At 46.6% G+C, this 26955-nt stretch overlaps 3 protein-coding genes across 7 annotated transcripts in view; 1 reads left to right on the top strand and 2 right to left on the bottom strand.

Annotated features, from left to right (window-relative positions):
• The window catches only part of Mipep (mitochondrial intermediate peptidase), a 105977-nt gene extending 93191 nt beyond the window's left edge, over window positions 1–12786 (bottom strand). For 2 of the 5 annotated variants that reach the window (XM_028785860.1, XM_028785861.1), the window contains exons 1-6: window positions 12482–12713; window positions 9001–9174; window positions 8436–8524; window positions 5791–5877; window positions 5417–5480; window positions 106–288 (exon numbers count right to left, since the gene is read on the bottom strand). In XM_028785860.1, coding sequence (XP_028641693.1) covers window positions 106–288; window positions 5417–5480; window positions 5791–5877; window positions 8436–8524; window positions 9001–9174; window positions 12482–12664 — 780 coding nt within the window. In that variant the 5' untranslated portion in view covers window positions 12665–12713. Of the gene's footprint in view, window positions 1–105; window positions 289–5416; window positions 5481–5790; window positions 5878–8435; window positions 8525–9000; window positions 9175–12481 lie in introns of all 5 variants that reach the window. The other 3 variants (XM_028785862.1, XM_028785859.1, XM_028785863.1) reach the window with 3 other exon arrangements.
• LOC114637628 (coiled-coil domain-containing protein 12) lies at window positions 9508–10293 on the top strand. The gene has a single exon (XM_028785865.1). It carries the CDS (start codon window positions 9539–9541, stop codon window positions 10037–10039), a length of 501 nt encoding a protein of 166 aa, XP_028641698.1. The 5' UTR covers window positions 9508–9538; the 3' UTR covers window positions 10040–10293.
• Window positions 12787–16345: 3559 nt separating the features above from the next.
• Window positions 16346–26955, bottom strand: part of LOC114637636 (complement C1q and tumor necrosis factor-related protein 9) — a 12453-nt gene continuing 1843 nt past the window's right edge. The window contains exons 2-4 of the mRNA XM_028785876.1: window positions 24072–24258; window positions 20651–20713; window positions 16346–17319 (exon numbers count right to left, since the gene is read on the bottom strand). Of these exons, the coding sequence (XP_028641709.1) occupies window positions 16544–17319; window positions 20651–20713; window positions 24072–24237 (1005 nt within the window). The 5' untranslated portion in view covers window positions 24238–24258 and the 3' untranslated portion in view covers window positions 16346–16543. The remainder of the gene's footprint in view (window positions 17320–20650; window positions 20714–24071; window positions 24259–26955) is intronic.

Genomic DNA, 26955 nt, shown 5'->3' with positions numbered 1-26955 from the left:
ATGACACCATGTACCATGATAGTATATTAGTATATATGATAGCATAGTAAGTCACATCCATAAGTACCCAGATGGGAGCAGAGCAAAGCAACTGAAGACTCCTACCAAGTCATCCGAGGCTTCTGCATGTAGACCATCAATGACTAAATGACTTCCGTCACGAGCAAAGTGATGCTGAATGTGCTGTGGTAAGAGATGCTTCTGGATCTTGTTGGGAAAGTTGGCTCCCATGAGAAAAGCATTGCTCAAGTCCAAAATCTTAACATTGAGGTCCACTGCTCTTCTGCGCTACATGTGGGAGAGAAGGTATTTAAAAGCAATGTAAACTAGCAGTTCACAGACAATCTACAGTGGTAGGAAAACAACATCTGCACAGATACAGAACACTTGATACAGAACACTTGGTTGTAATCCTCTGTCCCCAACAACCTTCACTAAGTAAGTCAACACATGGGCTGGTTACACCTGTTCAGTGGCACTTTAAAAAAATTAAGTATTTGAAGAGGAGATTAGAAAGATGTCAAATTTAAAAGACTAGACTAATGGGTAAAGAGGGAAGGGAAATGAGAAACACAGGTCTGCACAGAACAATAGTGAACACCTAACAGGTTCAGTTGAGAGGCTCTGGTTCACCAGCAACAAAGCCCTTAAAGGCAGACACAAGCTGGACACAGGGCACAGGGCATGTACTCACTATGGCAGGAAGATTACTGGCTTAAAAATAGAAGAGGCGGGGCTAGGCAGAGGCTGGAGGTGCAGAGCTGGACCTTCCACACTATGACCCAGGTGTGTGGTGCATGGAACCAGTTTCTTGGTCAAGGGATCAGCCTGGTACTGGCACAGTCCTGTAAGTTTTAGCTTGCAGTCCAGAACACAATCTCCGTAAAGAAGGAGTTCCTGACATCCATGGTCAAAGGAGTCACAGTCTCATGCAACCCAAGCTGGCTCCGTAGCTGAGGCTGACTTTAGACTTCTGTTCCACCTGCCTCCACCTCTCCCCGACCACAGCTCCACTGAATGATGGGATTACAAGCTTGCACCACCATCCCTGTTTATGCAGTGCTGAGGCTTGGACCCAGGGTCCCATGCATGCTAGGCAAGCACTCTGCCCACCGAGCCTTAATCCCAGTATACACTACAAGTATTTTAACATGAAATATAAACTGTATCCATGTAATCTCTGAGGCCAATCAGAAAGTGCCCAGGTACATTCTTTCAGTTATTCATCAGGAAGAAACAAGTCAGGCTTCAGACTGCGTTCATGATGGGCATCAGGGGAGCCTTGTGACCTGCTTTTAAAAAATTAGTAAGCAACACTATAGTTTTTCAAACATGTAAAATGTAAATGTGTACTTGACAAGAAGCTGAGAAGGACTGGGGTGGTGTAGCTCAGCTGAGCGCCTGCCTAGCATGCACAAAGCCCTGAACTTGGTCCTCAGCACTATTATAAACTGAGTGTGTGCAATCCAGCACCTAGGAAACAGAAGCTGGAAGATTAGAAGATCAATCTCCACCTCAGCAATATAGAGCATCCTACAAGAGACCCTGTCTCAAAAAATAAAATGATTTAGAATAAATCAGGCGTGGTGGTACACACATCTAATCCAGTTTTATGGGGAATACAGAAGCAGGCATTTCAATGTTCAAAGGCAGTCTGGAATCACTGCATGTTAAATGTCAGCCTGGGTATATAGCAAGACTTCAGTATCCAAAAAAGTCAATGTACCTAAAGCTTTCAATATGAAAAATGTAAACTTTACTGGGGAAAAAAACTGGTTTCCAGTGCCTTTAATGTCTTCTTAAACCAGACTTCTCTTGCGGCTGTGTATTGCCACCTCGTGGTTATCAGTGGAATAACAAAAATGATGACTGGCATCTAAAAATTATACGTCTAAAATTCTACTCAAAGTATTTTTTTATATAAAAAATGTAAAATACAGCATAATAAAATTAATCATCCCCAAAATTTTATCAAGTATCAAAACTTCTGGAAAAATAAAATCTAGTTAACTTTCTGACTGTGGTTATCTTCTAAACATATCATTCTATCGTTCCAGAACAATCTAACACGCAGGCCTTAGAACTCTAAACACCCTGTGAAACTACTAGAGACCCTTAAAATAAACTGTTAATTTTAAATTTCTAAGTTATAGTCACAAGACCTTAAACTAAACTGAAAACTGGCAAACACAGAGGCCCATGCCCGTAGCTACAGTTATTCAGGGAAAAGGAAGTCAGACAGACTTTATCAGGTCCAAACAAGCCTAAGGACACAGCAATACCTCATTTCAAAATTAACCAAAGCAAACCTGAAAGAACATAAGCCTTTACCGTGTGCAAATTATGTTATGTTGGTGGGCTGCCTCCAGAACCTCCCTTCTAAAGCGGGTGATGTCATCCCTGTCCCAGGGAGCACCTGTAAGAGCAGATACAGGGGCTGCAGAGAAAACACCTGATTTATATCTCCTGCATCTTTAATGCTGATGGCCCCTGGGAGTCACTTGATGGGAAAGAGTGGGTATGCTATAAGGACGTGCATGCTGGATAAGAACGGCTGTGTCTGCGCTGGTCACTGGTCAGCACAGTTTCAAACACAGCTTTAACGAACATTCTGTACAATATGAAAGCTATGCACAGCAATGTTATCTCAAAAGTTAACAAAGCAGGATTTGGGTGGGATGACACTGAGTGCTAGCCTAGCATGCAGGAAGCCCTGGGTTTGATCCAGCACCTCTTAAAGCAGATGTGATGGAGAAGGTCTGCATCACTAGCACTTGAGAGGTGGAAGCAGAAAGACATTCTTGGCTGCACAGAAAGCTCAACGCTAGCCTGTGACACATGAGACCCCATCACTTAGAAACAGAAGACATCAAACTCATGAGGTATTTCACTGAATCCAAAACTGGCAAACATTTAAAAACATGATCTGCTGGCAATACAGCTCAGTGGTAGAGCACTTTAGTAGCATGCACAAGGCTCTAAATTCAACCCCTGGTACTGAAGGTGACATGATCTTCATGTACCAAAATCTCAAGCATTTGGGAGGCTGAAGTAAAACAAATGTGAGTTTGAGGCCAGCACAAGCTACACAGAGAGACCTTCTATCAAGAATCAAAGGCCAGGCATGCTGGCTCAAGCATGCGACCCTAGCATCTGAGAGTTCTAGATCAGCTTAGGCTACAGAGCAAGATCATGTCTTAAAGAACAAAATCAAAACCTAACAAGTCTGTAGGTTTTAAACAAGATTGCTTCTCATGCCTCTGGGGTCACCAGCTTTTCATCAAGAAACAGACTCTCAAAGGCACCATGCGAGCGTGGGGAGAAGCATGCTTTACTCCGGCAAATGCTTGGAGATGTTCCCTGTCATTACTGAGAACAGAGGGATCTCAGACAGCCAGGCCACACAGTCCATGTGAGATGAACTTTGGAGAAGGAGCATTGTACAGTCACTCCACACTTTCTGGGGTGACTCAAAGAGAAGTAGTATGTGTCATCAAAGAAATGGGCTCCAGAGGAAAAGGTGTACACCTCAGGCAACTGAGTACGGAAAGACCCTGCCTAAGGGGTCTGACTGAAAGTCATCCCTGACTTAGAGACAAGTTACTTGACTTGCTGAGTCCTGACAGATGGGCCCACAGGTGAGTGAATGAAACGACGATTGATTAGCCAGGAGCAGCAGCTCACACAAGTAATCCCAGCACTCAGGAGGCAAAAAGCAGGAGGATTACCACAAGTTCAAGGCCAGCCTGGACTACAAAGTGGATACAGTGTCGAAATAAACAAAATGACAACAAAAATTGAGATACAGAAAGAGAGACCTCCTACTTATCAGACAGGGCATACAAATGCTCCACAGTATTGACTGGTGCCAAGACACCCCAACCTTGGACAGAATAGTCCTGCATTTGCATGAACCTGTGTACCTCCTCCTATCAACTCCAGACCATCTCCCAATCACGTAGGAAATACAATGCAATGAAAAGGCCAGGTGAGAGCACTAAAGCTATTGAGAGGTCTGCTCTCAGCTCAGTGCAGACACATTATTTTCTGAATGTTTTTCATCTGCCATTGATTGATCCAGACAGAGAAGTCTCAGGCACAGAGGTCCCAAGAAGATTATGATAAACTAACTTCTGTTCCTAGACAAATGGCTTTGGATTCCCTATGTTTATTAGGATGGAAAGAGCCATCTTTAATAATAATAATAATAATATAGTAACTGGACTGTGGGCAAGCAGAGGCCATGGGGATCCAGTCACTCCTTGAGCCCAACACTGAGCTGCTACCCACACGAGGGACTGGTTTGACAGAGCATCATATTCCTACAACAGCAGCCAGTATGAGCAGGAAGGCTGAGAGCCTGAGCAAGTTACTTTGTTTAAAACAGGAGGTGCGGAGCATGTGCCAGGCCTCCATCCAGAGAGCACACCGCAGGTCACACCAACATCTCCTGCTGCCATAGCAAGTGTGTGGACCCACCAGGCACGTTGAGTGTAAACACACACCTGTGTCAAGAGTCCACCTATTCTCCATCTCAGCCTCATTCCATGACACCTCCAACACTCCAGCTGAGTTGTCACTTCATTTTGGATTATCAGGAGTGATGGCTCAGCTTCCAGAGAGCACTATACTTAGACACCACCTACAGAAGAATTTTATGACAAGCGAAAAAAGTCCTAAGAGTTTATTAATACCCCATCAAGTGATACACAAGGGCTCTAGGTGGCACATGCCTGTAATACTAGTAAGAGGTAAAGGCAAGGTCAGGAGTTCAAGGCCAGCCTCTGCTACATAGCAAGTTCAAAGCCAATTTGGTTAACCCATAACCTTGTCTTCAAAAAAATAAAAACAGCTGAGGATGGAGCTTAGCTGGTGGAATGCTTGCCCTGGAGTGTTCAGTGCCCTGGGCTTAGTCTCCAGCACTGAGCCTAGTCAAAGATCAGAAAGGCAAGTTCATCCTCAACCACATAGCAAGATCAAAGCTAACTGAACTATAGAAGACCCTCTCTCTAAATACATAGGTAGATATATAAGTAGACAGACAGACAGACAGATAAATAAATGTTCCCCCATGTGCTGTCACACACCTTTAACCTCAGTACTCAGGAAGCAGTGTGAGTTTGAGGCCAGCATAGACTACATAGCAAGTTCCAGGCCGGCTGGGAATATACAGACCCTATCTGAAGAACGGAAAGATTTGGGTGGAGGGGTGGTTAAAAGGTAGAGATGGCAGAAGAGTAGGAATTGGTTCCCAGCACCCACATGGTGGTTCAAAACCATCTGTAACTGTGCACCCAGGGCTCTTACCCTCTCACCTCCAAGGCCATGATGAGGTACACATACATACATTCAGGCCAACTCATACATAAGAGAAATAAATTTAAGAGCATAGTTTAAAAAGGAAAAAAAAATTTACCTTTTCTTCATCTAGATGGATTCCACTGATTTCAAAATCAAACATAAATAGTTCAGCTACTCGCCTAAAATAAAGTGAGCATAAGTTATAAGAGTTCATTAAAATTACAATAGAAAATCCGTCTTTATGTTCAAATCAGGATTTCTGAAACTTCCTATTAAAGAGAACTACTTCAACATGGCCACAACTTCTTTGTCTGAAACAAGAAGTTTAGTATCTCAGAAACGGGTACAGCGCCCAGCTGACTGAGAGTCCCACTGGCCTGTGATGTCAGCATTTAAACCTAGTTAAGCTGGGAACCTAACATCTACTTATTTCAACTGCATCCAAACCCCAGTAACTAAAGCCAGGATCAGGAATGAATGGATGAGTACCTGGTTTCTGCATCAAGGGAATCCATAAGCTTCTTATCATCCAGTAACTTTTGCAGACTCTGGTACAACTCCACATTCGTATTCAACCTAGAAAGACCATGAATGGAAATGTTCTTTTCAAATCCATTTTTAAATTTTTACTCTACATCAAGAGAATGGAATTAGATGGTTGCATATAAATACCAGAGCCCAAAACTGGGAAGCAGTTTTCAGTATATTCTTTTGAGTCATCTATAATAGTCATACTTGCAAACTGTTCAGACAGGGTCTTCCAGCATTAAACTGTAAGAGATGTGCATTCACTTCAGCAAGGACCATGGTGCGGATGTCTCTGAACTGCTGTCCTTCACATGGCCAGAGGCCAGCAGGACATAGGTGGCAGCTTTCTCTGTGACACTCAGGAGCTGTATCAGGGAGTAGGTGATGTGGAGTGTTCCTGCTGAGTATCTTTTGATTGACGGTAACTGCCTTGGTCCCCTTAACATTTGGGAGGACCCATGAGAGTGGTGGCAAAAGAAGCCCTCCACCAGCCACTTAAGATCTTTAATTGCAAATGGCCTGGGGAACTAGCCCATCCTCAAGTCCCTGGGTAAGGATAGTAGACTGGGGTGATGTGAAAGATACTGTCCTTCCATCAGAATCCACTAGGTGGCAGTGGCTTCTAGTCTAGGACTGGTCCCAAACCATGCCCTAAGGATGCCATCCAGGGCCTTGGGACCTAGAGTGAGGACAGTGATGCTGCAGGTCGGGCTGATATTGGTGCCTGGGTCATGACTCTTTGCTCTCACACAAGCACAGCTAGCTTGAGTTCTAAGTCTTAAGGAATCCTTCAAGGTTTCCATTTTCTCTATTAATGACTGATGTCAGAGGGCCCAGCTCATTGTGAGTGACTTTCAGCAGACTGATGCACTCTTCATGGAGAGGTGAAGATTTCAGTCAAGCACTATACCACTTCACCACCAATCACAGGTCTCGACTGCTCTCCCACAAAACTAAGAGTGCTTGGGCTTAGGACAGGCTGTCCCTAAAATCAGCAGGACACAACCTTCATAGCAGCCCAGACAGGTGGCCTGGCCACGCTGACTCCTTTCCTGGGCTACTCCTGATGGAAAGTGCTGGTTATCCCATGGAATTCCTTGGTGCCGTCCTTGGTGCAGCACAGGGCCAAGGGTCCAAATGTGGCAGGGACTGGCTTTATCTATGTAGTACACATTAAAGAAGATAAAAGTCACATTTACTGTCCCTGAGTGGGACAATGTCGCTCAATGTGAGAGAAGGGACAGCCACACTCCTAAGATATGAAGTCTGTCCAACTAGTGAAGCCACGCCCTCTCTAAGTTCTGGTTTCTGAAAGTCTCATGGTGTTGCCCGGCTTCTGTTTTCCTCTCATAAGCCCAGGCTAGCCGCACCCTGACACTCTCCTCAGTCTCAAACATTATCTGGCTTGGTGTCACATCCCTGTGCTTCATACCTAGTGCTGCCCACAGTGACTTCAACTATCTCTTTGGAACATTCATAAATGGCTTTAAACCACTTCAGATCACTCCTGAGCCACTTTAAGAAAATATGTTTCCTCATAGCCTTCACCTACAGCCGTCCTTGGCTTTCTTGGAGAGCACTAAGATACTCCTCATCACAACTCAACAAAGTCTAAAAGGGGACTTCGTATAAATACATATTTGGGGCTCCTATCCTATGGTCCACAGCTACGTATGCAACTGACTCATGCCAAAATCTAGGAACTCCAAATATCCACAAAAATACACAAAAGACTTTCCTCACGGCCCTACTTTGCTTTCCATTGCTGTGAAAAGACCATAACCAAGAGCAACTTGGGGGAGGCATGGGATTGTTTGGTTTACACGTCCCATGTCATAAGCTACTGAGGGAATGGCAAGGCAGAGACTGAAAGGCAGAAGCCGAGGAGGAGGGCTGACACTCCATGATTAACACAGACTGTCCTCTTCTATACCCTAGGACCACCTGCCTAGGGTTGGCACTGCTCACAGTGAGCTGGGCCCTCTAATACCCATCATTAATCAAGAAAATGCCTCACAGACATGTTTATAGGCCAACTGATAGAGGCCACTTCTCAGTTGAGGTTCCCTACAAAAAACAGCCACACATTGACTGTCAATAGTACTGAGGACAAATACTACTGTACGTCCCCGTGTGTCCAAGGCCTTCTAAGCATCTCATGTTTGCCTTGTTTCATTTTTACACTAGAGCAACCTGGAAAGTCAACTCCATTATCCAATTATAAAGGAAAAGGGAAGCCAGGAGAACAGCTCCAGCTGCCATGACTTTCCTGAGAAGCCAGGAGAACAGCTCCAGCTGCCATGACTTTCCCGAGAAGCCAGGAGAACAGCTCCAGCTGCCATGACTTTACTGAGAAGCCAGGAGAACAGGTCCAGCTGCCATGACTTTACTGAGAAGCCAGGAGAACAGCTCCAGCTGCCATGACTTTCCCGAGAAGCCAGGAGAACAGCTCCAGCTGCCATGACTTTCCTGAGAAGCCAAGAGAACAGCTCCAGCTGCCATGACTTGCCCCAGCGCTCCCACCACCGCCCTGGGCTGCTAGATCACAGCACCTCCTCCCACCCACCATGGACGTGACAAATCCACCTGGAATGGAGAGGACATACTTTTCCACCATGGTGCCGATACTTCTGCAGGCCTCTTGCGCAGCCTCTCTGAATGCAGGCTCTGGGTGTCCGATTTTAACAAAGTCCGCCTAGTAAAGGGGAAAGACAAAAGCCAAAGGACTTGGATGGAACGATGGATTCTAAGACCAATCGCTACTTTGGATTCTATGTGCCATTAATCACCTTTATTGATACAAGCAATCAAATTTGGGCCAGTTTCTGGCAAGATGGCTCAGCAGGTAGGAAGACTGGTTTGCAGGCCTGGTGACCTAAATTTCACCCATGGATCCTATAAGGAGAGGCTCCTGAGAGTTCTCCCATGACCCCATGCCTGCACTCACATACACACACACCCATGGCATGCATGCTCCTGCACACACACACACACATCCATGGCATGTATGTACCTGCACACACACACACAAGGCATGCATGCTCCTACATACACACACACACAAGGCATGCATGCTCCTACACACACACACACACACACACACACACACACACAAAGCATGCATGCTCCTGCACCCTCACACACACCCTTGTTCTCCAGTCTAAGTCTCACCAAGTCGGCCACTCTGCACAGGCAATCCGAGAGCTCGTCAAAAATGAGGACTGTCTGTGGCCCTGGGGGTGTGGAACACGCTCGCTCTACCAGGCACTCCGTCCTCCTCAAGGCTTCCTCCTGGGCAACTTGGAATCCTTCAGGGGTGCTGAGCTCAGGAACTCCAAAAAGACCCTGAAAGTACAAAACAGCATTTCTAACCTACAGCCTGAAGCACAGTTTCGTCTGTCTGTTTTACTCCCTAGAACTACTTTTGTGCAAAGCCCTGATTTTGCTTGGTCTAGCGACAGCCCACGTCTATGCTCATGGGTTACTGTTTTTCTGTCACGCTACACAAAACAATCTAAAAACATTCTGAAATTTTATGTCTTCTTCAATCCTTCCCTACTTTTCAAAAATAAATAAATGGTATGGGTTCAGTTGTCAGCACTGTGGCTCCATGAGAAAATGGCTGAGGGGATTAAATGAAGATTCAAAGGTTTAACAAAATGTGTAACAGTGGAGGCAGGAGCGAAAAAGGAGGGGGGCCTCCGGAAAGATGGCGGCTGCTCCTGCTGGTGTGGGCCGCCTCGAAGAAGAGGCGCTGCGGCGGAAAGAACGGCTGAAGGCCCTCCGGGAGAAAAGTGGGCGCAAGGACAGGGAAGATGGGGAGCCACAGACCAAGCAGCTCAGAGAAGAGGAAGAGGAAGTTGGGAAGCACAGGGAACTCAGGCTTCGGAACTATGTCCCAGAGGATGAAGACCTGAAAAGGAGGCGGGTCCCTCAGGCCAAACCAGTTGCAGTGGAGGAGAAGGTGAAGGAGCAGCTGGAGGCTGCCAAGCCAGAGCCTGTCATTGAGGAAGTGGACCTGGCCAACCTAGCACCTCGGAAACCTGATTGGGATCTCAAGAGAGATGTGGCCAAGAAGCTGGAGAAGCTGGAGAAGCGGACCCAGAGAGCCATCGCAGAGCTGATCCGTGAACGGCTGAAAGGCCAGGACGACAGCCTGGCCTCTGCAGTGGATGCCACCATTAGACAAGAGGCTTGTGACTCTGACTGAGATGTTTTCCGTGTCCTCTCTGTTCAGCACACACATCCTGTGGGAAGATAGTCTCAGACAGGGATGGGGTTAGGCTGGCCAGCACTTCTGGGTCTTGAGAACTGAGCCAGCCCACTGAGTCTCAGCTTCTGTTGGTTGTGACCAGTTCACCTCCCAAGGGTGTCCACCACCCCGAGTGGGTCAAAGCTGAGGTCTGTACATATGTATGGGAATGGAGCTTTGTAACTTCTGGAAATAAACCTCCATTTAGTCGAAAAAAAAAAAAAAAAAAAGTGTAACAGTACCCGCCGGCACGCAGACAGCACTTAACAGATGTTAACAGTAACCATCATTAGTTCGCAACCTCAGTCACCTGATCATTCCTCCCCGGGCTTCAGTTTTCTCAGCAGGTATACTGAGGCTGGCAGTACCTGACAGCGTGGAAACATACTAAAGCAGAAAGCATGTGTAAAGTGCCAAGGACCACACCTCTTATACAGCAAGGTCTCCACACATACCAACCCGTCCACCACTATAAAACAGAGGAAGCCAACTCACAAGGAGACTTAATGTTCCAAACCCAGTCACTGGCTGAAACTAAGGCATTTCAGTATTTTAATAAAGAAAAGTAAAATCACTAATGGGTATGACCGTCTTTAAAAAGCAGTTGAAGCGTGAATCCTAGCACTCTGAGAAAGCCGATGTTTAATATAATATATGCCAAAGTGTGCCATGTACTTTACACAGATTCTCTCAGCTAAATCACACAGTTCTAGAACAGGGAGTACATTCTCCTTTTACAGATATGGAAATATGCTTTAAAGTTTTTGTTTCCTGTGACTTAGCTTGGAACTTCAGGTCCTCCCGTCTATGCACTCCAAGTGCTAAAAGCCAGGCATATGGACATACAGGCACCTATATACACAAACAAACAAAAACATAATTTTAAACAATCTGGAAAGAAGGGCTGGAGAGATGGCTCAGTGGTTACTGCTCTTGCAAAGGACGTGGGTTCTATTCCCAGTGTCTTACATGGCAGTTTACCACCTGTTTATAACTTCAGTTGCAGGGGATCCAACACCCTCTTTTTGCCTCCATGGATACTATACATGTGGTGAATTTACATACATTTGGGAAAACACATAAAAAGACTTTAGAGCCAAATTTTTTGTGGCATGTAACTGTAATCCCAGCACTCCAAGATAGAAACAAGAAAATCGCTCAGAAGCTCAAGAACCAAATAGGAGCAGAAAGAGAGCCTGAGTATTCGGTCCAATAGAAAACCAAGAGAGACCCCACCTCCATAAGGTAGAAAACAACAGGCCCCAAAAGGCTGTCCTCTGGCCTGCACCTACCAGACCTGCACTCATTTGCACACACACGCGCGCGCGCACACACACACACACCCCAATTGTTTAAAATACGGCTGAAATCAGTTCTATTTCATCCACCGAAAATCAAGACTATCTTTCTGCTCAATACTAATAGGCACTTTCAACACCAACTCCATTAACACCAGCATCATCCACCCTCATGGGTTTTGGAGGAAATTTTATATAGAAAGAATTTTCAAATAGACAAAGTTAAACATGAGATACACCAACTGAAACTATTCGGTACAATGAAGCTATATCCCAGACTCCTCTTTAGAACGCTGCCCAACAGTGAAAAGCTAAAGGTAAAAATAACCCTTAACCTTTAGAACAGTGGTTCTCAACCTGTGGGTCACAACCCATTGGGAGTTCATATGTCAGATATTTATACTATGATTCACAACAGTAGCAAAATTAATTATGAAATAGCAATGAAATAACCTTATGGTTAAGGGTCACCACATCATGAGGAACTGTATTAAAGGGTCACAGCATTAGAAAGGTTGAGAACCACTGTTTTAGGACAAAATCTGAAAATGCAAATAAAGAGATCCATCCTTCTCAGTCTTCCCTGCCTTTTCCTCATTCATTACCACGTGTCCAACACCACCACAGGCAGAGTAGAAATAGCCAAGCAATTCTGTCTGGTGACTTCGTAGGCTATGCAATCAACTCAAGCACCACAGAAAATCTGATTTTTCTCAGTATGGTTCTGTCGTTGCTTTCTGTTTTAATGCCGGTTCTTATGCAACTCAGGCTAGTCTCAAAGTCAGTCTGGAGCCCAAACGACTGTCCTTTGTACCCTCTTGCCTCTACCCCACCATCAAGATTGTCTTACAAGCAAGAGCCACTATGCCTGGTTTAACAGGTTGTTTCAGAGCAATTACGGTGGGATGGAGTTTTCAACGGAAGAGTACCTTTACAAAGCCAAGGGCAAATGTGAACTCTGAAGCCAAAAGGAAAAATAAAATCTAACTTGAGTAGGGAAAGGGCTGAGTAGGAAGCTTATCCCCGGGGCGCGCTTATCCCGGCACAGTCCCCTTTCAGCAAGACGCAGAACCCGCGCTGCCCAGACCCACGGCACGCTCACCCGGCGCTCTCCCACCAGGTCCCATAGGTGGCTCTGGGGCTTGACATTGAAGGCGGCGCCCACCGGGGACCAGCTGGTGCTGACGCCCCGGGCACAGCTCCGGCCTGGGCGTCCCTGCAGAGCCGCTGCGGCTCCCCGGCCGCACAGCCGGCGGGCATACCGCGTCCCGGCCGCCAGCAGCATCCTCAGGACCCCGGCTCTGCCAGCCTCAGGAAGCGCGCGCCCCGCGTTTCCAAGGCAGCAGCTCACGCCGCTGCACTCGCGTTGCAGACCCGGACTTGAGCACGCTGACTCCCGTTAGCAAGAGCGTCGCCCTCCACGCCTGCTGAGCAGCTCAAGTTCCGCAGCGCCCTCGTGTGTCTGGAGGAAGAAACGTCCTGGGTTTGTGTTTGACAGTGTTAATGGGGCACAGGGAGAAGTCTGATCAGGCATTGGAACTTTTTACAGGTGCCAGGAATGAATGTGAGAACTCAAAATGAGTTCTTGATGCTTTCTCAGAGGAGACTCATTGGCGGCGTGTGGAAGGACCCAGAAGAAACCACAATCAGTCGAAATCCAAGGCACCTGTCTGCTCCAAAAGAGGTTGAAGTCACCCCCATGTTTGCACACACACCAGCTATGGTTGTGTGTAACCATGTGAGTTAACTACTAGAGAATTATCATCTATTTTGACTTTGGAAACTATTAATACCGTCTAAGGGTCTTGAAATGAGGTAGTCTGGGGGTCTCAGTCGGGTTCGTTGTCTCTGCCAGTCGAAGAGTTAAAAGGTAGGAAAATTCAAAGACCAACATATAGCAGAAGAGAAACCTTAAGCATCGTGGAAAGAATTAGGAGTAGAAGGGAGGTGGGTGTGAGGTGTGCGTTTCCTGCAACAGGCACACAGAAAAAGACTCTGCAAAAAGGGACTCAGACAGCTTTTTTTTTTTTTAAGTCTCTTCTCAGGGGCTGTTTTGTTTTGTTTGTTTGTTTGTTTTACGCTTCTGAAGAGCCTCCCTCCCCTAATTTAGGATTGGGTCATCTGAAGAAATCTAGGGTGGTTGGTTGGCCCAAACTGTTGTGTGACACATCCTGACCCAGTCTTGACTTCATTGTGCGGGTCCATCAGCAATGGGGCCTGCTGAGAGACGGAAACTGTAGGTTGAGGAAGAAGCTGGGCATCTTGGAGATTGGCCACTATCATCACCTAGCCGTGGCCCTCCATCTCTATCTGCCTGCCCACTAGGGAGTCTATGTAACTCCCAGTGTCTCACCACAATAGTCTAAAATCTAAATTAGTACAGATGGGACTAACGTCATTCCTACTGCAGGAATGAAAGGAGGGCAGAGACTGGGAGGGAGGGCATTGGTGGGAAACTGTGGTTGAGAGCCCAGGACAGTAGGAATGACGGTGCAGACTTGGGAGGCTTGGGGTTGAGAGGACGGACACACACACACACACACACACACGGTGGGGAGGGAGGGAGGGAGGGGAAGGGAGGAAGGGAGGGGGAGTCATGGGGAGGGAGAGGACACAGGAGTAGCTTACAGTGGTGATAGCATGATTTTTTCCTCACAATGAGGTGGATGGGGAAGCAGAGAGTTGAGTGCTGGTACCCAGCGTACAACTTCCGTTGTTCCTTTCTCTTCAGTCTGGATCCCAGCCCCTGGAACAGTACCACTCTCTTTCAGGACAGGTCCATCTCTCTTCAATTGATTCTCTCTAGGGAAAAGCCCTCACAGTAATGACCAGAGGTGTGTCTCACAGGAGCTTCTAATTTCAGTCAAGTTGACAATGAAGATTAGCCATCACAGCCAGCATTTGGAAACCATCAGAGGAAGCATGTGTGTTTCAGTGAGCATATGAGTTGGGGATACATGTGGAGAATTCACCATCGCTGCTAGCTATCCAGGTAGGCAGGAAGATCATCTGCCTGAAACACATCCAAACAGTCCTGCAGTGAGATGGCATAAAGAACTACAGTGTTGTGGCAAGACTGGCCATTTCAAACACTGGGATTTTCCCTGCTGGGTTTCAGACTGGCTTGAAACTCCTAGGCCCTTTTTGCCTTTCCTTGTGTCCCTTTACTGGGAAGCCTATGCCAAACCTACAAATGTACCTTGAAAGCAAATAACTTGTTTGACTAAAGATTTCCATCTCACTAGATTCTGCCCAGGATATACCACACAACAGGTCCTTCCTGTTGCTGATTTAAGTGACTTAAACAATGACTTTTTTTGGTATAGAGGATAATCCTGGAATTTTGTGTTTGGGCAGGTCTGTTGACCTGTAGGACATAAGAAGGACCCAACCTGGAGGAAAGTCTAGAGGGCAGACTATTGTGGGTAGAATTGTGTCTTCCTATAAGACGTGTTAAAAGTACTAAGCTCTGGTACCTGCAAATCAAACCTCATCTGGGCAGGGTCTTTACAGATATAATCATATTGGGATGGGTCTGAATCCAAAATGACTGGTGTACTCCTCATTAGAAGAGGGAAATTTGGACATGTGCAGCTACAGAGGGAAACCTATGCAGAGCAACAGGTATGACGTGACATGATTCAAACCAGGGGACCCCAGGGGCTACTAGAAGCTGGAAGTGGCAGGAAAGGACCTTCCTTCAGGGACTTAGTCTCAGTCTTGCTGACATGTGGACCTTGAACCTCTGCTTCCAGAGCCATGACAGGGTGCATTCTGATGTTTTAGGCCACCCACCTTGATTATGGAAGTCCTAGATAGCGAGTATAGATTCAGCCCAACTATTCATTCAATTGAGTAGCACAGACACCTATGTTAGAAAATAAAGTATCTGAAGCTTCCTGGAGTGTCTCATTGACATCAGCTGAACGCTGTTGGTCATAAAATGGAATAAATATTTGTTTGTGCTGCTGAGAATGGAACCCACACGTGCTCTACGAATGCTATGCCTGCTCAGCCATAACCCCAGCTCCCATTACTTTCCCCTAACATCCGACATAATACGGCCCTTAGAGCATCAGAATGCTTCCCACCGCACACGTGTGCAAAGGATGTCCTGGGTAAGGGAATGGTGATATGTTAACTACATCATAACAAGCAGGCTGAGGATAGCTCTGTGAAAGAGCACTTGTCCAGCAGGCACATGCCCTGGGTTCCATTTCCAGCACGAAAATTTAACCACAACAAACAAGACCACTGTTTATTCTTTTACTCTTTAAGAGAGTCCAGATTACATACACGCAACTGTGATGGTGCATTATGATGAACAGATCCCTTACGTTACCATGGTAGTTTGAATGAGGAGAGAAAGGATGGCCCCCATGGGCTCATATGTTTCAATGCTTCATCTCCAGTTAGTGCAACTGTTTGGGAAAGATCGGGCGTGGCCTTGTTAGAGGACCTGTGTCACTGGGAGCAGCCCTTGAGGTTTCAAATCACAAGACAGACCCAATCTCTCCTCTCCTCCTCCCTGCCTCCTCTCCTTCCCTTCCCCTCCCCCACCCCACTTAATAGTGTTTGTTTGTTTGTTATCTGGGTCAGCTGGGAACACTTGGAGTCAGTGACTTAGTTCCTTGTAAAACTCTGTTAGAGACGTCTATGAAGAGTCCCTCATCCCTTCCTCTGTGTGCTGCTTTTTGTGCTGCTCAATAAAAGAGACAGCAAAGCCCTTTGTTGGGGACAGGGACAGAATCACAAGACACTCTTCAGGCAGACATGGATTCAAACTCATACAACAGACAGATGGGGGGACGGAAGACACAGGATTCACGAACTAGAGAGTTCAACTCTGGACTCAGTCTTTGTTCAGTGACACCGAGGGGAAGCCTCCACAGGACACTGATGCATTGCAGGTGACTTTGTTGAGTGATACCGAGGGGAAGCCTCCACAGGACACTGATGCATTGCTGGTGACTCTCTCTTAGTTTATTATTCATGTGTTCAAATGTCAGAATCTGTAGGATTCCCTTCCCATGTGTACATTTTAGGACTGATGCGATAATTGAAGGAATGAATGCAGTCACATCCCACCCTCACCAAGCTAGTTCTGTGGGCACCATATCCACCAGCAGAGCCCGCTGTGAGGTCCACGTGCAGAGCCCTTGTGTTAAGAGCTGCTGAACAGAAGGAAGCCTGTGAATGTGGTATCGTCATCTTCATCTGCAAATAAGCCATTGAACCTCTCTCCTCCTCCTGTCACCTGCATCCACACTTCGTCCCCGAGCTTCAGCTCCAGCACGATGCCACCAGACGCCTGGTCCTCAGAGCTCATGTAACCGTCCTTGGTATGCAGGACCTTTACCCCATTTTTGACCAACGACACCTGCACGTTCCTGGAGAACACAGTGATGTGGTACGTAAAGTAATAGACGCCCGCCACATAGCAGGTGAATTTCCCCGTCGCTACATTGTAGTGGTTCAGTTCATTGTACAGGATCTTATCGAATTTAATGGGTGCATCTGGGGGAGGGAACTTACTGATCACTGTGAGCCCCACAGTGAAAGCACTCTTGGGCACAACGGGAGCCTCACCAACTTTCCCCTTCTCTCCTCGATCGCCTTTCCAGCCTCTCATTCCTCTGACTCCTGGCTCCCCCTGAGGGCCCATGGGTCCAGCTTCTCCCTTGGGACCTGGTTTGCCAATAGGGCCCACTGGGCCAGGTAAGCCCTTGGGACCCAAAGGTCCAGTACTGCCCATTAGTCCTTCGGGTCCAGTGGGGCCCACCTCGCCTTTATCCCCTTTCTGCCCCTGAGGGCCAATCTCTCCTGGCAGCCCTTGCTCTCCCATAGGACCAATAGATCCCTTTGGACCATGTTTCCCTGGAGATCCTCTGGAGCCTGGATCACCTTTGATGCCTTTTGCTTCAACTCTTCCATCTGCTCCTGAATAGAGGGAGATAAGGAAGAAGTGGCTTAGAAAACACTCCCTCATAAGCAATGTTAGAGTTTCTATCACTAAGCATTTAATTGAGACAAAGTAGGGTATGAGTTCAAGATCTGCTCATAGTCTGAAATTTCAAAAACTTCCAAATCGCACATGAGGAAATGTGCACAACAGACAGACAGACAGACAGACAGACACACACACACACACACATACACACCTACTTTTTTGTTGTTGGTTTTTTTGGGGGATGGTTTTTGTTTGGAAGGGGAGGACAAAGTCTTATGTAGCCCAGGATGGCCTCAAACTCACTATAGTTAAGGATGACTATAGTAAAAAATGACTGGATGATCTTGAATTTCTGGTCTTACCGACAGTGCTTCCTGGGTTCTGGGATTGTGTCTATATTCTGCACTCCCAGTTTATGCAGTGCTGGGAACTAAACACAGGGCTTCAAGTATGGTAAGTAAGCACACTACCCACTGAGCCACATTCCCAGCCTCCAAAAGTACTCCTTAGTTAGTGCCAGGGCTCCTATGAGCAATGACAACTGTACCACCAGAGTGACCTATGTTGACCCAAAATCAAGGCCACCCTTGAGAGAAGCACACATCAGAGATGGAATACGACAAGGAACAGGTCAATCAGGCAGCTGAGTAACAGGGCTTTAGTCCCCAGGAAAGTGACAGCTCCTTAAGGAGTGGGCTTGACGCCAGGTATTCATTGTACCCCACATGCCATCTGTCCAGTCCCAGCCAGCCCTCTCTTCCCACTTTCCCACCATCGACATGAACAGTCTACACTGCTCACTCCCTCCACCTGGACTGGGACAATGACACTTATGAGCATGGAGCCTGGACTTACATGCCAGGGCATCACGTTCTCTCCAACCCCGGCACACGTGGACACACTGTGCAGCAGGTAGTGAGCTTCTGTCACATTTCCCCCGTCTACACAGCTGGGACAGTAATGTCCCCTAAGGAGGACTCCTGCATTTTCATAAAAAGCCATAAATGGACGCCCAGAATGAGTTGCCTGGGTTTGACAGTACAGTCATCTCTCTTCCTGTTGGGTGTTCTCTACCCTTCAGCCTGCAATCCATTCCGGGGAAATACCAGCTGCTGAGCTCTGCCTCCAGTCCAGGGTCCCACCTGAGTGCCACTTTCTCCCTGAAGTAGGGCCAGGTACTAATAGAACCTTCCTGGTGCTCATCCACTGAGTCAGAGGTCAGCACACAGTGGCCTGCTGCCCAGATCTGCCCTCCTACCTGATTTTGCACAGTTCATAAGCTAAGAATGGATCATTATGTTTAAATGGGGAGAAATAACATCCCAACATGGTGTGGTGGCCACAGACCCGTCATCTCGGCCACTCAGGAGGCAGACAAACAGGATAGCAAACTCATGGTTTTCCTGATCTACAAGAGTGAGTCCCGGGCCAGCCTTAGCAACTCCATGATTCTCTATCTCAAAATAAAGAGTTAAAATAGAGAGATTTTGAGAAAACTAATAAAGAGTTAAAATATAGAGGTGTTGAGAAAACTATTGAGTGTTTATCCAAAAATGGGACATCTATGCCATCCCTTCAAGATTCAGAGAATGCAGTGAAAGAGGGTGTGGAAAGGGAACATAGGAGCCAGAGGAAGGAGTGGAGAGCATTGAAGACCACCAACTTTCAGGAATGACGCGGCTGCTGTACTCTTGAGCTCACAGCCACTGTGATAACCTGCCCGAGATTGGGCCCCTCAACACTCTGTCATAGAAGAGAAAGGAGCCCTTGGGAGCCCACGCTTCCCTGAGGATTTACATGCAGTCAGTGTTTAATGTCAGAGGAGACCCATTTTCTTGGGTATTTAGTCATCAGTAAGGTTCACCTGCTCCTGTAAGCACACACTCACCTATGCACCGATAAACACTCTAATGGACACACTGGGTCTCACACACACACACACAGACACACACACACAAACAAGAAAAGAGAAAGGCATGAGAAGAGAAGCAACAGCAGAAGAATGTGTTCAGTGGGACTGGCCAAGAGAGGGTAATGGGGTGAATGTGATTGAAACATCACATACACATATGAAAGTGTCATAGCGAACTCTGTTATCTATTAATATATGTTAACAAGTATATTTTAAGAATAAGGCTGTGGCACAGCATTGGCTTAGCAGGCACGAAGTTCTAGGTTTAATCCACAGTACTGGCAAAATCAAGTAAGACTCCATACTATGCAAAAAGTACACAAAACGCAACTTTTGGACTTTCGGGTACAGCTTCCCCCTGAGAACACGGCAACGCCTGTTTGTGTAGCATCTGTGGCTGCCTTTGTACAGGAGCAGATCCCACAGCTTACAAAAAGAAGCTGAGACTAATTCCCACTTGCACCTTTCCAGGAAGAGTGTGCTGATACCCGTGTGCATCTGTAGCGGAGAGAGAACCTGCTGCTAGCTGTGGTGACTGATTGTGTCAACTTGACTACACCTGGAATCTACTAAAACCCAAGCAGCTGGGTATGCCTGAGAGGGTTCTCTTGATTGGCTCATTTGAGGTGGAAAGACTGTGAGGATTCTCTTGATTGGCTCATTTGAGGTGGGACAACCCACCCTAAGTTTAGGCCACATCTTCTGTCATAAGCCCACTGTGAAAGGACACGGAAGAAGAAAGCATTGCCTGCTTGTCCTTGCTGGCAAATACATCTATCCTGTTGCTGGGCCATTCCTTTGCTGATGTTAGATTCTACTTCGTCACAATTCCAACCTAGACTGAAGACCATGAAGACCAGCAGCTCTTTAGGAATTCCCCAGGACTGCAGCACCAGATTGGGACTGCTGAGAAATACAGGCTCATACAATGAACAACTAGCAGATTATGGGCCTTTACATTGGGAGACATCCATTGTTGAACTACTCAGACCCCAGCTTGTAATATTCTCTCTCTCTCTCTCTCTCTCTCTCTCTCTCTCTCTCTCTCTCTCTTTCTCTCTCTCTCTCCCTATCCCTCCCTCCCTCCCTCCCCCTTTCCCTCTCTTCCCTTCTCTCCTTCTCCTTCCCCCACTCTCTTTCTCCCCCTCCCTCCCTCCCTCCCTCCCTCCCTCCATCCCTCTTTCTCCTTCTCCTCCCTCCCTCCCCCCTCTTTCTCTACCTCTGTGTGTGTATGTGTGTGTATAATCTATATACATTTATTCTATCAGTTCTGTTCCTTTAGAGAGTCCTGACTACAGTGAATCATTCTGGGAGCACCAGACAGGCCAGTCCACAGCAGCGCCAGACAGCTGCCATCAGCCCAGCCTCATATTAAAGCACTGTGCATGGGTGAGTGCAAAGCCACTGACCTGGTTCTCCTTTCTCTCCACGAATTCCATCCTTTCCTGGGCCACCAGGATGTCCTGGTTCTCCTGGATGCAAGAGAAGAAGCAGACAGGAGCTGAGATTCCAGTTTCCTATTTGAGTCGCCAGTGGTGATTGATACAGCAAGTCCTGCGGTGACCCAGCCCACCTCTTTTCGAACCACTGTAAGTGAAGGTGGCAACTGCTAGCAAGTATCCAAGGTGTTGACTCATGTAGAACGAGCATGATCTGAAGTGGTTGGTGACTTTCTGAGCACCAGGAGCATGAGGCAAGGCAAGCTAAGACATTGAGGGCCACGCTGAAATTTTGTCTCAGGATGAGGACTTGGAAGTGATCTAGGAGGTGCTAGACATATCTCTCATTCTGTTGTCTTCCCACAACGCATCGAGAGTGGAACGAAAAGCTCACCAGATTCCATAAAACATCAGGGAACTCCATGATCTGACTGTTGGGGAGGAAAGGCTCCATAGACTAGGAGTGACTGCCACTGAACGGTTCCTGATGGAGTCTACTAGTCACGCACCAGTCCTAAGGCTGGGAGCAGGCCATTGAATCTCGCTCCTTCACCTGGCATTAGCAAGGTGAAATGGCCAGACTACGGTGACAGCAGAGCTCAAAAGGCAGTGGTTTACTCCAGGGTTTATCTCACTCAAATCAGCCAAGACCCCAAGATCTCAACCTTACTATTCTAGGTGTAATGACAAGCAGATGCGACAGCCTTCAGCTCTCAGGACTGGAGAGTGACACAGGCTGATCTGCATCCATAATGCCTGGTGTTACAGAAGCTCCCAAGCAAGCCCTTGGTCCCACCGAATCACTGAAATTAGCCTCCACTCCTCTATCGCATCCCTCTGCACCACCCTAAAGCCTGAGCCTTCCTATCCCAGCTTCTCTTTTTCTCTGCCTACTTCCCAGTTCTTGTATTCTGTAGCATGATTCCAAAGCTTTTATGATTATACAGGCCAGAGTATGAACTGTGAATGTATGTTGTGGACACTGTACTGTGTGTTGATTATAGAAAACACACAGCACATCTTCAAAGGACCAGGTAAAGCAGCAGCAGATTTTCCTGCCAAGAACCGTGGGTTAGCATCACTCTAAAGAAATATCACATTATATGTATATGTATATGTATACATTTTATATGTACATGTATATATGTATGTATAAGTATTATATATACATACAGATATATTTTATGCATATACATATGTGTATGAATGTATGAACTGAATGAAAAAGTACAGAAAAAAAAGATGTTTGTTTGTTTGTTTGTTTTTGAGATAGGACTCTATATTATGTAACCCTGGCTGTCCTGGAACTCCCTATATAGACCAGGCTGTCCTTGAACTCACAGAGATCCATCTGCTTCTGCCTCCTGCACACTAGGATTAAAAGGCATGTAACACCATACCTGGCTCAGAAAACATATGCTTTTAAGAAATCTGTTTTGATAAGGCTGGGGAGGTAGTTCAATGACAGAGAAAGAATGAGGTACTGGAGTTGGAATTCCCAGCACCCACATAAAAAGCCAAGCATAGCTGTTCAAGCATGTAAGGACTGGAGGCACGGGGAGGGAGAGGTAATGAGTAGGGAGAGGGGTCCATGAGGATTTGCTAGACAGTCAGCCAGCTTGTTCAACATGGAAAGCTTAAGGTTCTGCAAAAGACCCTGTCCTCTGTAAAGCTGAGCAGAATAGAGGGAGATATCTGAAAATTATGTACACACACACACACACACACACACCAGAGAGAGGAAGAGATGGAGGGAGGGAGGGAGAGGGAAAGGAAGATAGATGGATAGATAGGAGATAGATAGATAGATAGATAGATAGATAGATGATTTTAAGCCAGATACAGTGGTACATGCCTATAAACCCAATGCTCAAGAGACAGTGGCAAGAGGATAAAGAGTTCAAGTTTGTCTTTGGATACATAACAAGTTTGAGGTCAGCCTGGGATACGTGCTACACTGTAGAGGGAAGGAGGAAGGGAGGGAGGAAGGGAGGAAGGGAGGGAGGGAAGAGAGTAAGAGGAGAGAGAGAGAGAGAGAGAGAGAGAGAGAGAGAGAGAGAGAGAGAGAGAAAGAAGATGGCTTAGCAGTTAAGAGCACTGGTTGCTCTTCCAGAGGACCCAGATTCAATTCCCAGCACCTACGTGAGGGCTACAGCCAGATGACTCAACACCCTCCCCTGGTCTCTGAGGGCACTGCAAACATGTGGTACCTAAATATACACACAGAAAAAAACTCATCTATACACATAAGAAATATTTAAATGTCTCAAAAACGAAACACTTTTTTAAAGGTGGGAGGGGAATTACAACCAAGAAAGATGGAGAAAGATTTGCAAAAGGAGAGGTAAACAAATTTGGCATTACAGGTTTAGGGATATTCCTCTTGATTTATCTAGTAATCATCTCTCCTCTTCATGTGTACAAAATATCTGATAGTAAACATTAAAACTTCATATATTCAGGGGCTGGTGAGAGGCTAGGGGTTAAGAGCACTGGCTGCTCTTCCAGAGGTCCTGAGTTCAGTTCCCAGCAACCACATGGTGGCTCACAACCATCTATAAAGGGGTCTGATGCCCTCTTCTGGCATGCAGGTGTACATGCAGACAGAGCACTCATACACTAAGAATATACATAAATAAAAAAATTATATAAAAACTTCATATATTCAAAACTAAACACAGACCCAGGCATGGTGGCACGTGCCATGGTCACAGCTCCCGGGAAGCGATATGCCGCCCCCGTCATCAGTCACTTTGCAGCCGCCTCAGTTATTCAAATGGCCAAGGCAGTCTCACAATGCTGATGGCCACATGACCTTAACTGTAACTTAACACATTTCTCAAAGTGTAAGAGCACCCGTGCTGGTAACTTGCTAGTAAAGTGTAATGTGTAATCTATTACTAATGATTATTTACTCCTTATCTAGTCTAGAAATTAAACGTTATCATAGACTATATATATATGAGGAAGCAAGACATGGGTAGGGGTCTGTGCTTTCTATGGTTCTAGGCATCCACTGTGGGCCTTCTCCCTGTGGGTGGGGGTTGCCTCTGTGCTTAGTCATCAGATTGCTCCACTGGCCTCGTGATATCAGTGATGCACCACACCCGTACTATCCCACTCGAATGCCCATGTTTGCAGAAACACTTGTTAACAGTCGTCTCCTGTAGATGAGAAGCCTGTCGGGGCAGGGTGCTGTTGGCCTTGTCCCGCACTTCATTCCACACCTAGCATACTGTCATGTGGCAATAGAGCAGGCCTTTGAGAAGAGCCTGCAGGGCACATTGGTGGGCAAGGGCTCAGTGGGCAGGTGGAACAATGCACCCACCAGTGGCAAGTGGGTGACTGAAGGGATAAAAGAAGGCTGTAAAAAGCGGCAAGTGTCAAGTACCTGTGTCTCCTTTGTCACCCTTGGCACCATCTCGTCCGTCTCTTCCAGGTAGGCCATTGTGACCTGGATTCCCAGGGATGCCAGAGTGCCCTTGCCGGCAGGTGTCCTGGGAGAATACACTCCTTGCACATGCACCAATAACCAGCAGAAGCCACCAAATCCTCATGGTGAGACAGCAGGGTCTGGACTGAAAGAAGGAAACGGATACTGAAAGATGCATGTCTGCTGGGTGCAGGTACAGCTGCTGGGCATGAACACGGCCTCTCATCTCTGCAATGGGACAGGCCTTGGTCTCTGGGCATGAACAGAGGTTCTGAGGAGTGACATGGATTCCCCTCTGTACTGACAAAGGCCTGAACCAGATCTCACTGTGTCAGACAGGCAGGAAGGGCAGGGTTGAAAAACCAGGTAGCTGACCAAGCTGGACTAGAAGGAGCTTGTCACAAAGCCTGGCATAATGGCACCTGACCACAACCCCAGCACTCAGAAGGCTGAACAAGAAATCACAAGTTCCAGGTCAGCACAGTATATGGTTATGCAGTGAGACCCCATTGTTGCAAAAGAAAAAAGAAAGAAAAGAAAGGGATATTGTTCTCAGGTGGTAGCATGTGGCTGGGACCATTTTTAATTGTCAGTGAATGTGGAAGCCAAGTTTTGAGGTCAGGAGACTCTTCAATTTATTGTTTCAATTTCAGCAAGCCACTTTTTAAAGTTACATTAACATTTTTTTTCTTATCCCATGGGGCTAATGTAAAGACCAAATTTAACCACAATATACATGAAAAAGCACACTAAAAATAATAAAGCCACATAAAATTACCATCTGACCCAGCAATTCTATTCCTGGGAATAAAAAAATAAAAAAATAAACAAAAACAAAAAAACAAAAAACGAAGACCACAATAACAACAGCAAAAACTGAGAGAAGCTTTAACATGCTTGGGGTTCCTGGCAGCAATGTTCTTCGCAGCCACTAGGGGGAGCAGCCCACATGTACATCAGTGGATGAGTGGTTATAGAATGTGTAGTATACAAATACAGTGGAATGTCATTTGATCTCAGAAAAGCAGGAAATTCTGCCCCCACCCCAGGACATTAGATGGTGACAATCTGAGACTAAAAGACAGATCTGATGTGTATGCAAAGTGATCCAAATCGTGAAGCAAGCAACATGGCAGGTGCCAGAAGCTGAAGGGAGGGGGCGCTGTTCAAAGAGATGAAACCTCTGCAGGTCCATGATGGTGATGGTTGCAGGATGATGTATGTGACTGTAGTTACTGATATTCAGCCATACACTTAAAATGGTTAAACTAGTAAGTTTGAATTTGTGTATATATTTTATCACAATAAAAACAACAACACTGGCTGGAGAGATGGCTCAGTGGTTAAGAGCACTGGGTGCTTGCTCTTCCAGAGGTCCTGTATTCAATTCCCAGCAACCACATGGTGGCTCACGACCATCTGTAATGGGATCTGACGCCCTCTTCTGGTATGTCTGAAGACAGCTACAGTGTACTCATATAAAAGAAATAAATAAATCTTTAAAATAAATAAATATATAAATAGATAAATAAATAAAAGCAACAACAAAACATTAAGCTGAGAGAGGATGTGACTCAACGGTAGGAAAGCTGCCTCGCACATCAAGCCCCGAGTTCCATCCTAGGACTACATACAGGTACTAAAAATTACATGGCATTAACAGCAACGTACCAAACGTGCACATTTGGGGTGTGGCTATAACTCAATGCTAGAGCACTTGTGTCGCACATAGAGTCCTTGGTTTTAATCCCCAGTGCACCTGAGCCTGCTGTGGTGGTGCATTCCTGAGCACACAGCAGGTTGAGGCACAGGCCTGTGTGCACACACCGTCTGATTTTGTGAGAAGCACATTCTCAGCACCTTTTCTCTGTAGGCATGCAAGCCCCTGCAGAGGCTTGAGTCTTTGAGATACAGATGAATGGGATTCCAGATCGAGCTGCGGATCCCTGAGAGTGTGCAAAGTGTCATCCCGTGTGTCCCCCAGGACCTGCCTAGAAGGGGTTCTGCGTTTGATACAAGGTCATGGGACTCAAAAGCTCACCTGGCTGTATTTTCAGAGTTACATCCCCAGTCCACGATATTTAGTACCGAGCAGCAGGCTGGGACGTGATGGGTGGATGCAAGGATGATGTGATGGCAGCTCTTTTACTATTTAAGGAGTAAAATCCCCCCACCCCCAACCAAAGAAGAACACACGGGTTAATGCAGCCCATCAGATCTTAGATCCTATGTACCATGGGCAGCAATGTAGATGTCCATAAGCTGTTGTGGTGGCAAAAAACAGGGTGTCTGTCTCTTTGACCCAGGAGTACCATCTCTGCAATTATTCATATGCGGCAAAGATCTGTGTGCCAACGGTAATGCAGGATTTCCTGCAATGATGGAAAAGGGCACATTATGTAATGCCTGAGAATAGACTTAGGGAGTAGACCAGTATGTAAGTGCTGAGAAAATTATGAAGGTCAGTGAAGTATGTAAAACATTCATGAAGGCAGAAGAAAGGTGAATTCAAGACCAACATGGATACAGATGAGACCTTGTCTCAAAAGACCCGGCCAAACAAAAAGAACTAAAATCAGGGCTGGAGAGACGGCTCAGCAGCTAAGTTCACTCACTGCTCTTGTGGAGGACTGGCACCCAGCTCTCAGCACCCACAGTACACAGCTCACAACCACCTATAGGTTCAGCTACAGGGGAGCTGAGCCCCCTTTCTGACCTCTGAGGGTATCCATACAACAATCGCGCGCGCGCGCACACACACACACACACACCCACACACACACACACACACACACAGAGAGAGAGAGAGAGAGAGAGAGAGAGAGAGAGAGAGAGAGAGAGA

Source organism: Grammomys surdaster, unplaced genomic scaffold (assembly GCF_004785775.1).
Source record: "Grammomys surdaster isolate TR1022 unplaced genomic scaffold, NIH_TR_1.0 125357, whole genome shotgun sequence".
Taxonomy (NCBI): Eukaryota; Metazoa; Chordata; class Mammalia; order Rodentia; family Muridae; genus Grammomys; species Grammomys surdaster.
This window is presented reverse-complemented; position numbering and strand designations above follow the sequence as displayed.

Excerpts from the sequence above, each read along its gene's own strand:
- LOC114637628 (XM_028785865.1), top strand. The coding sequence starts at position 9,539 with ATGGCGGCTGCTCCTGCTGGTGTGGGCCGCCTCGAAGAAGAGGCGCTG.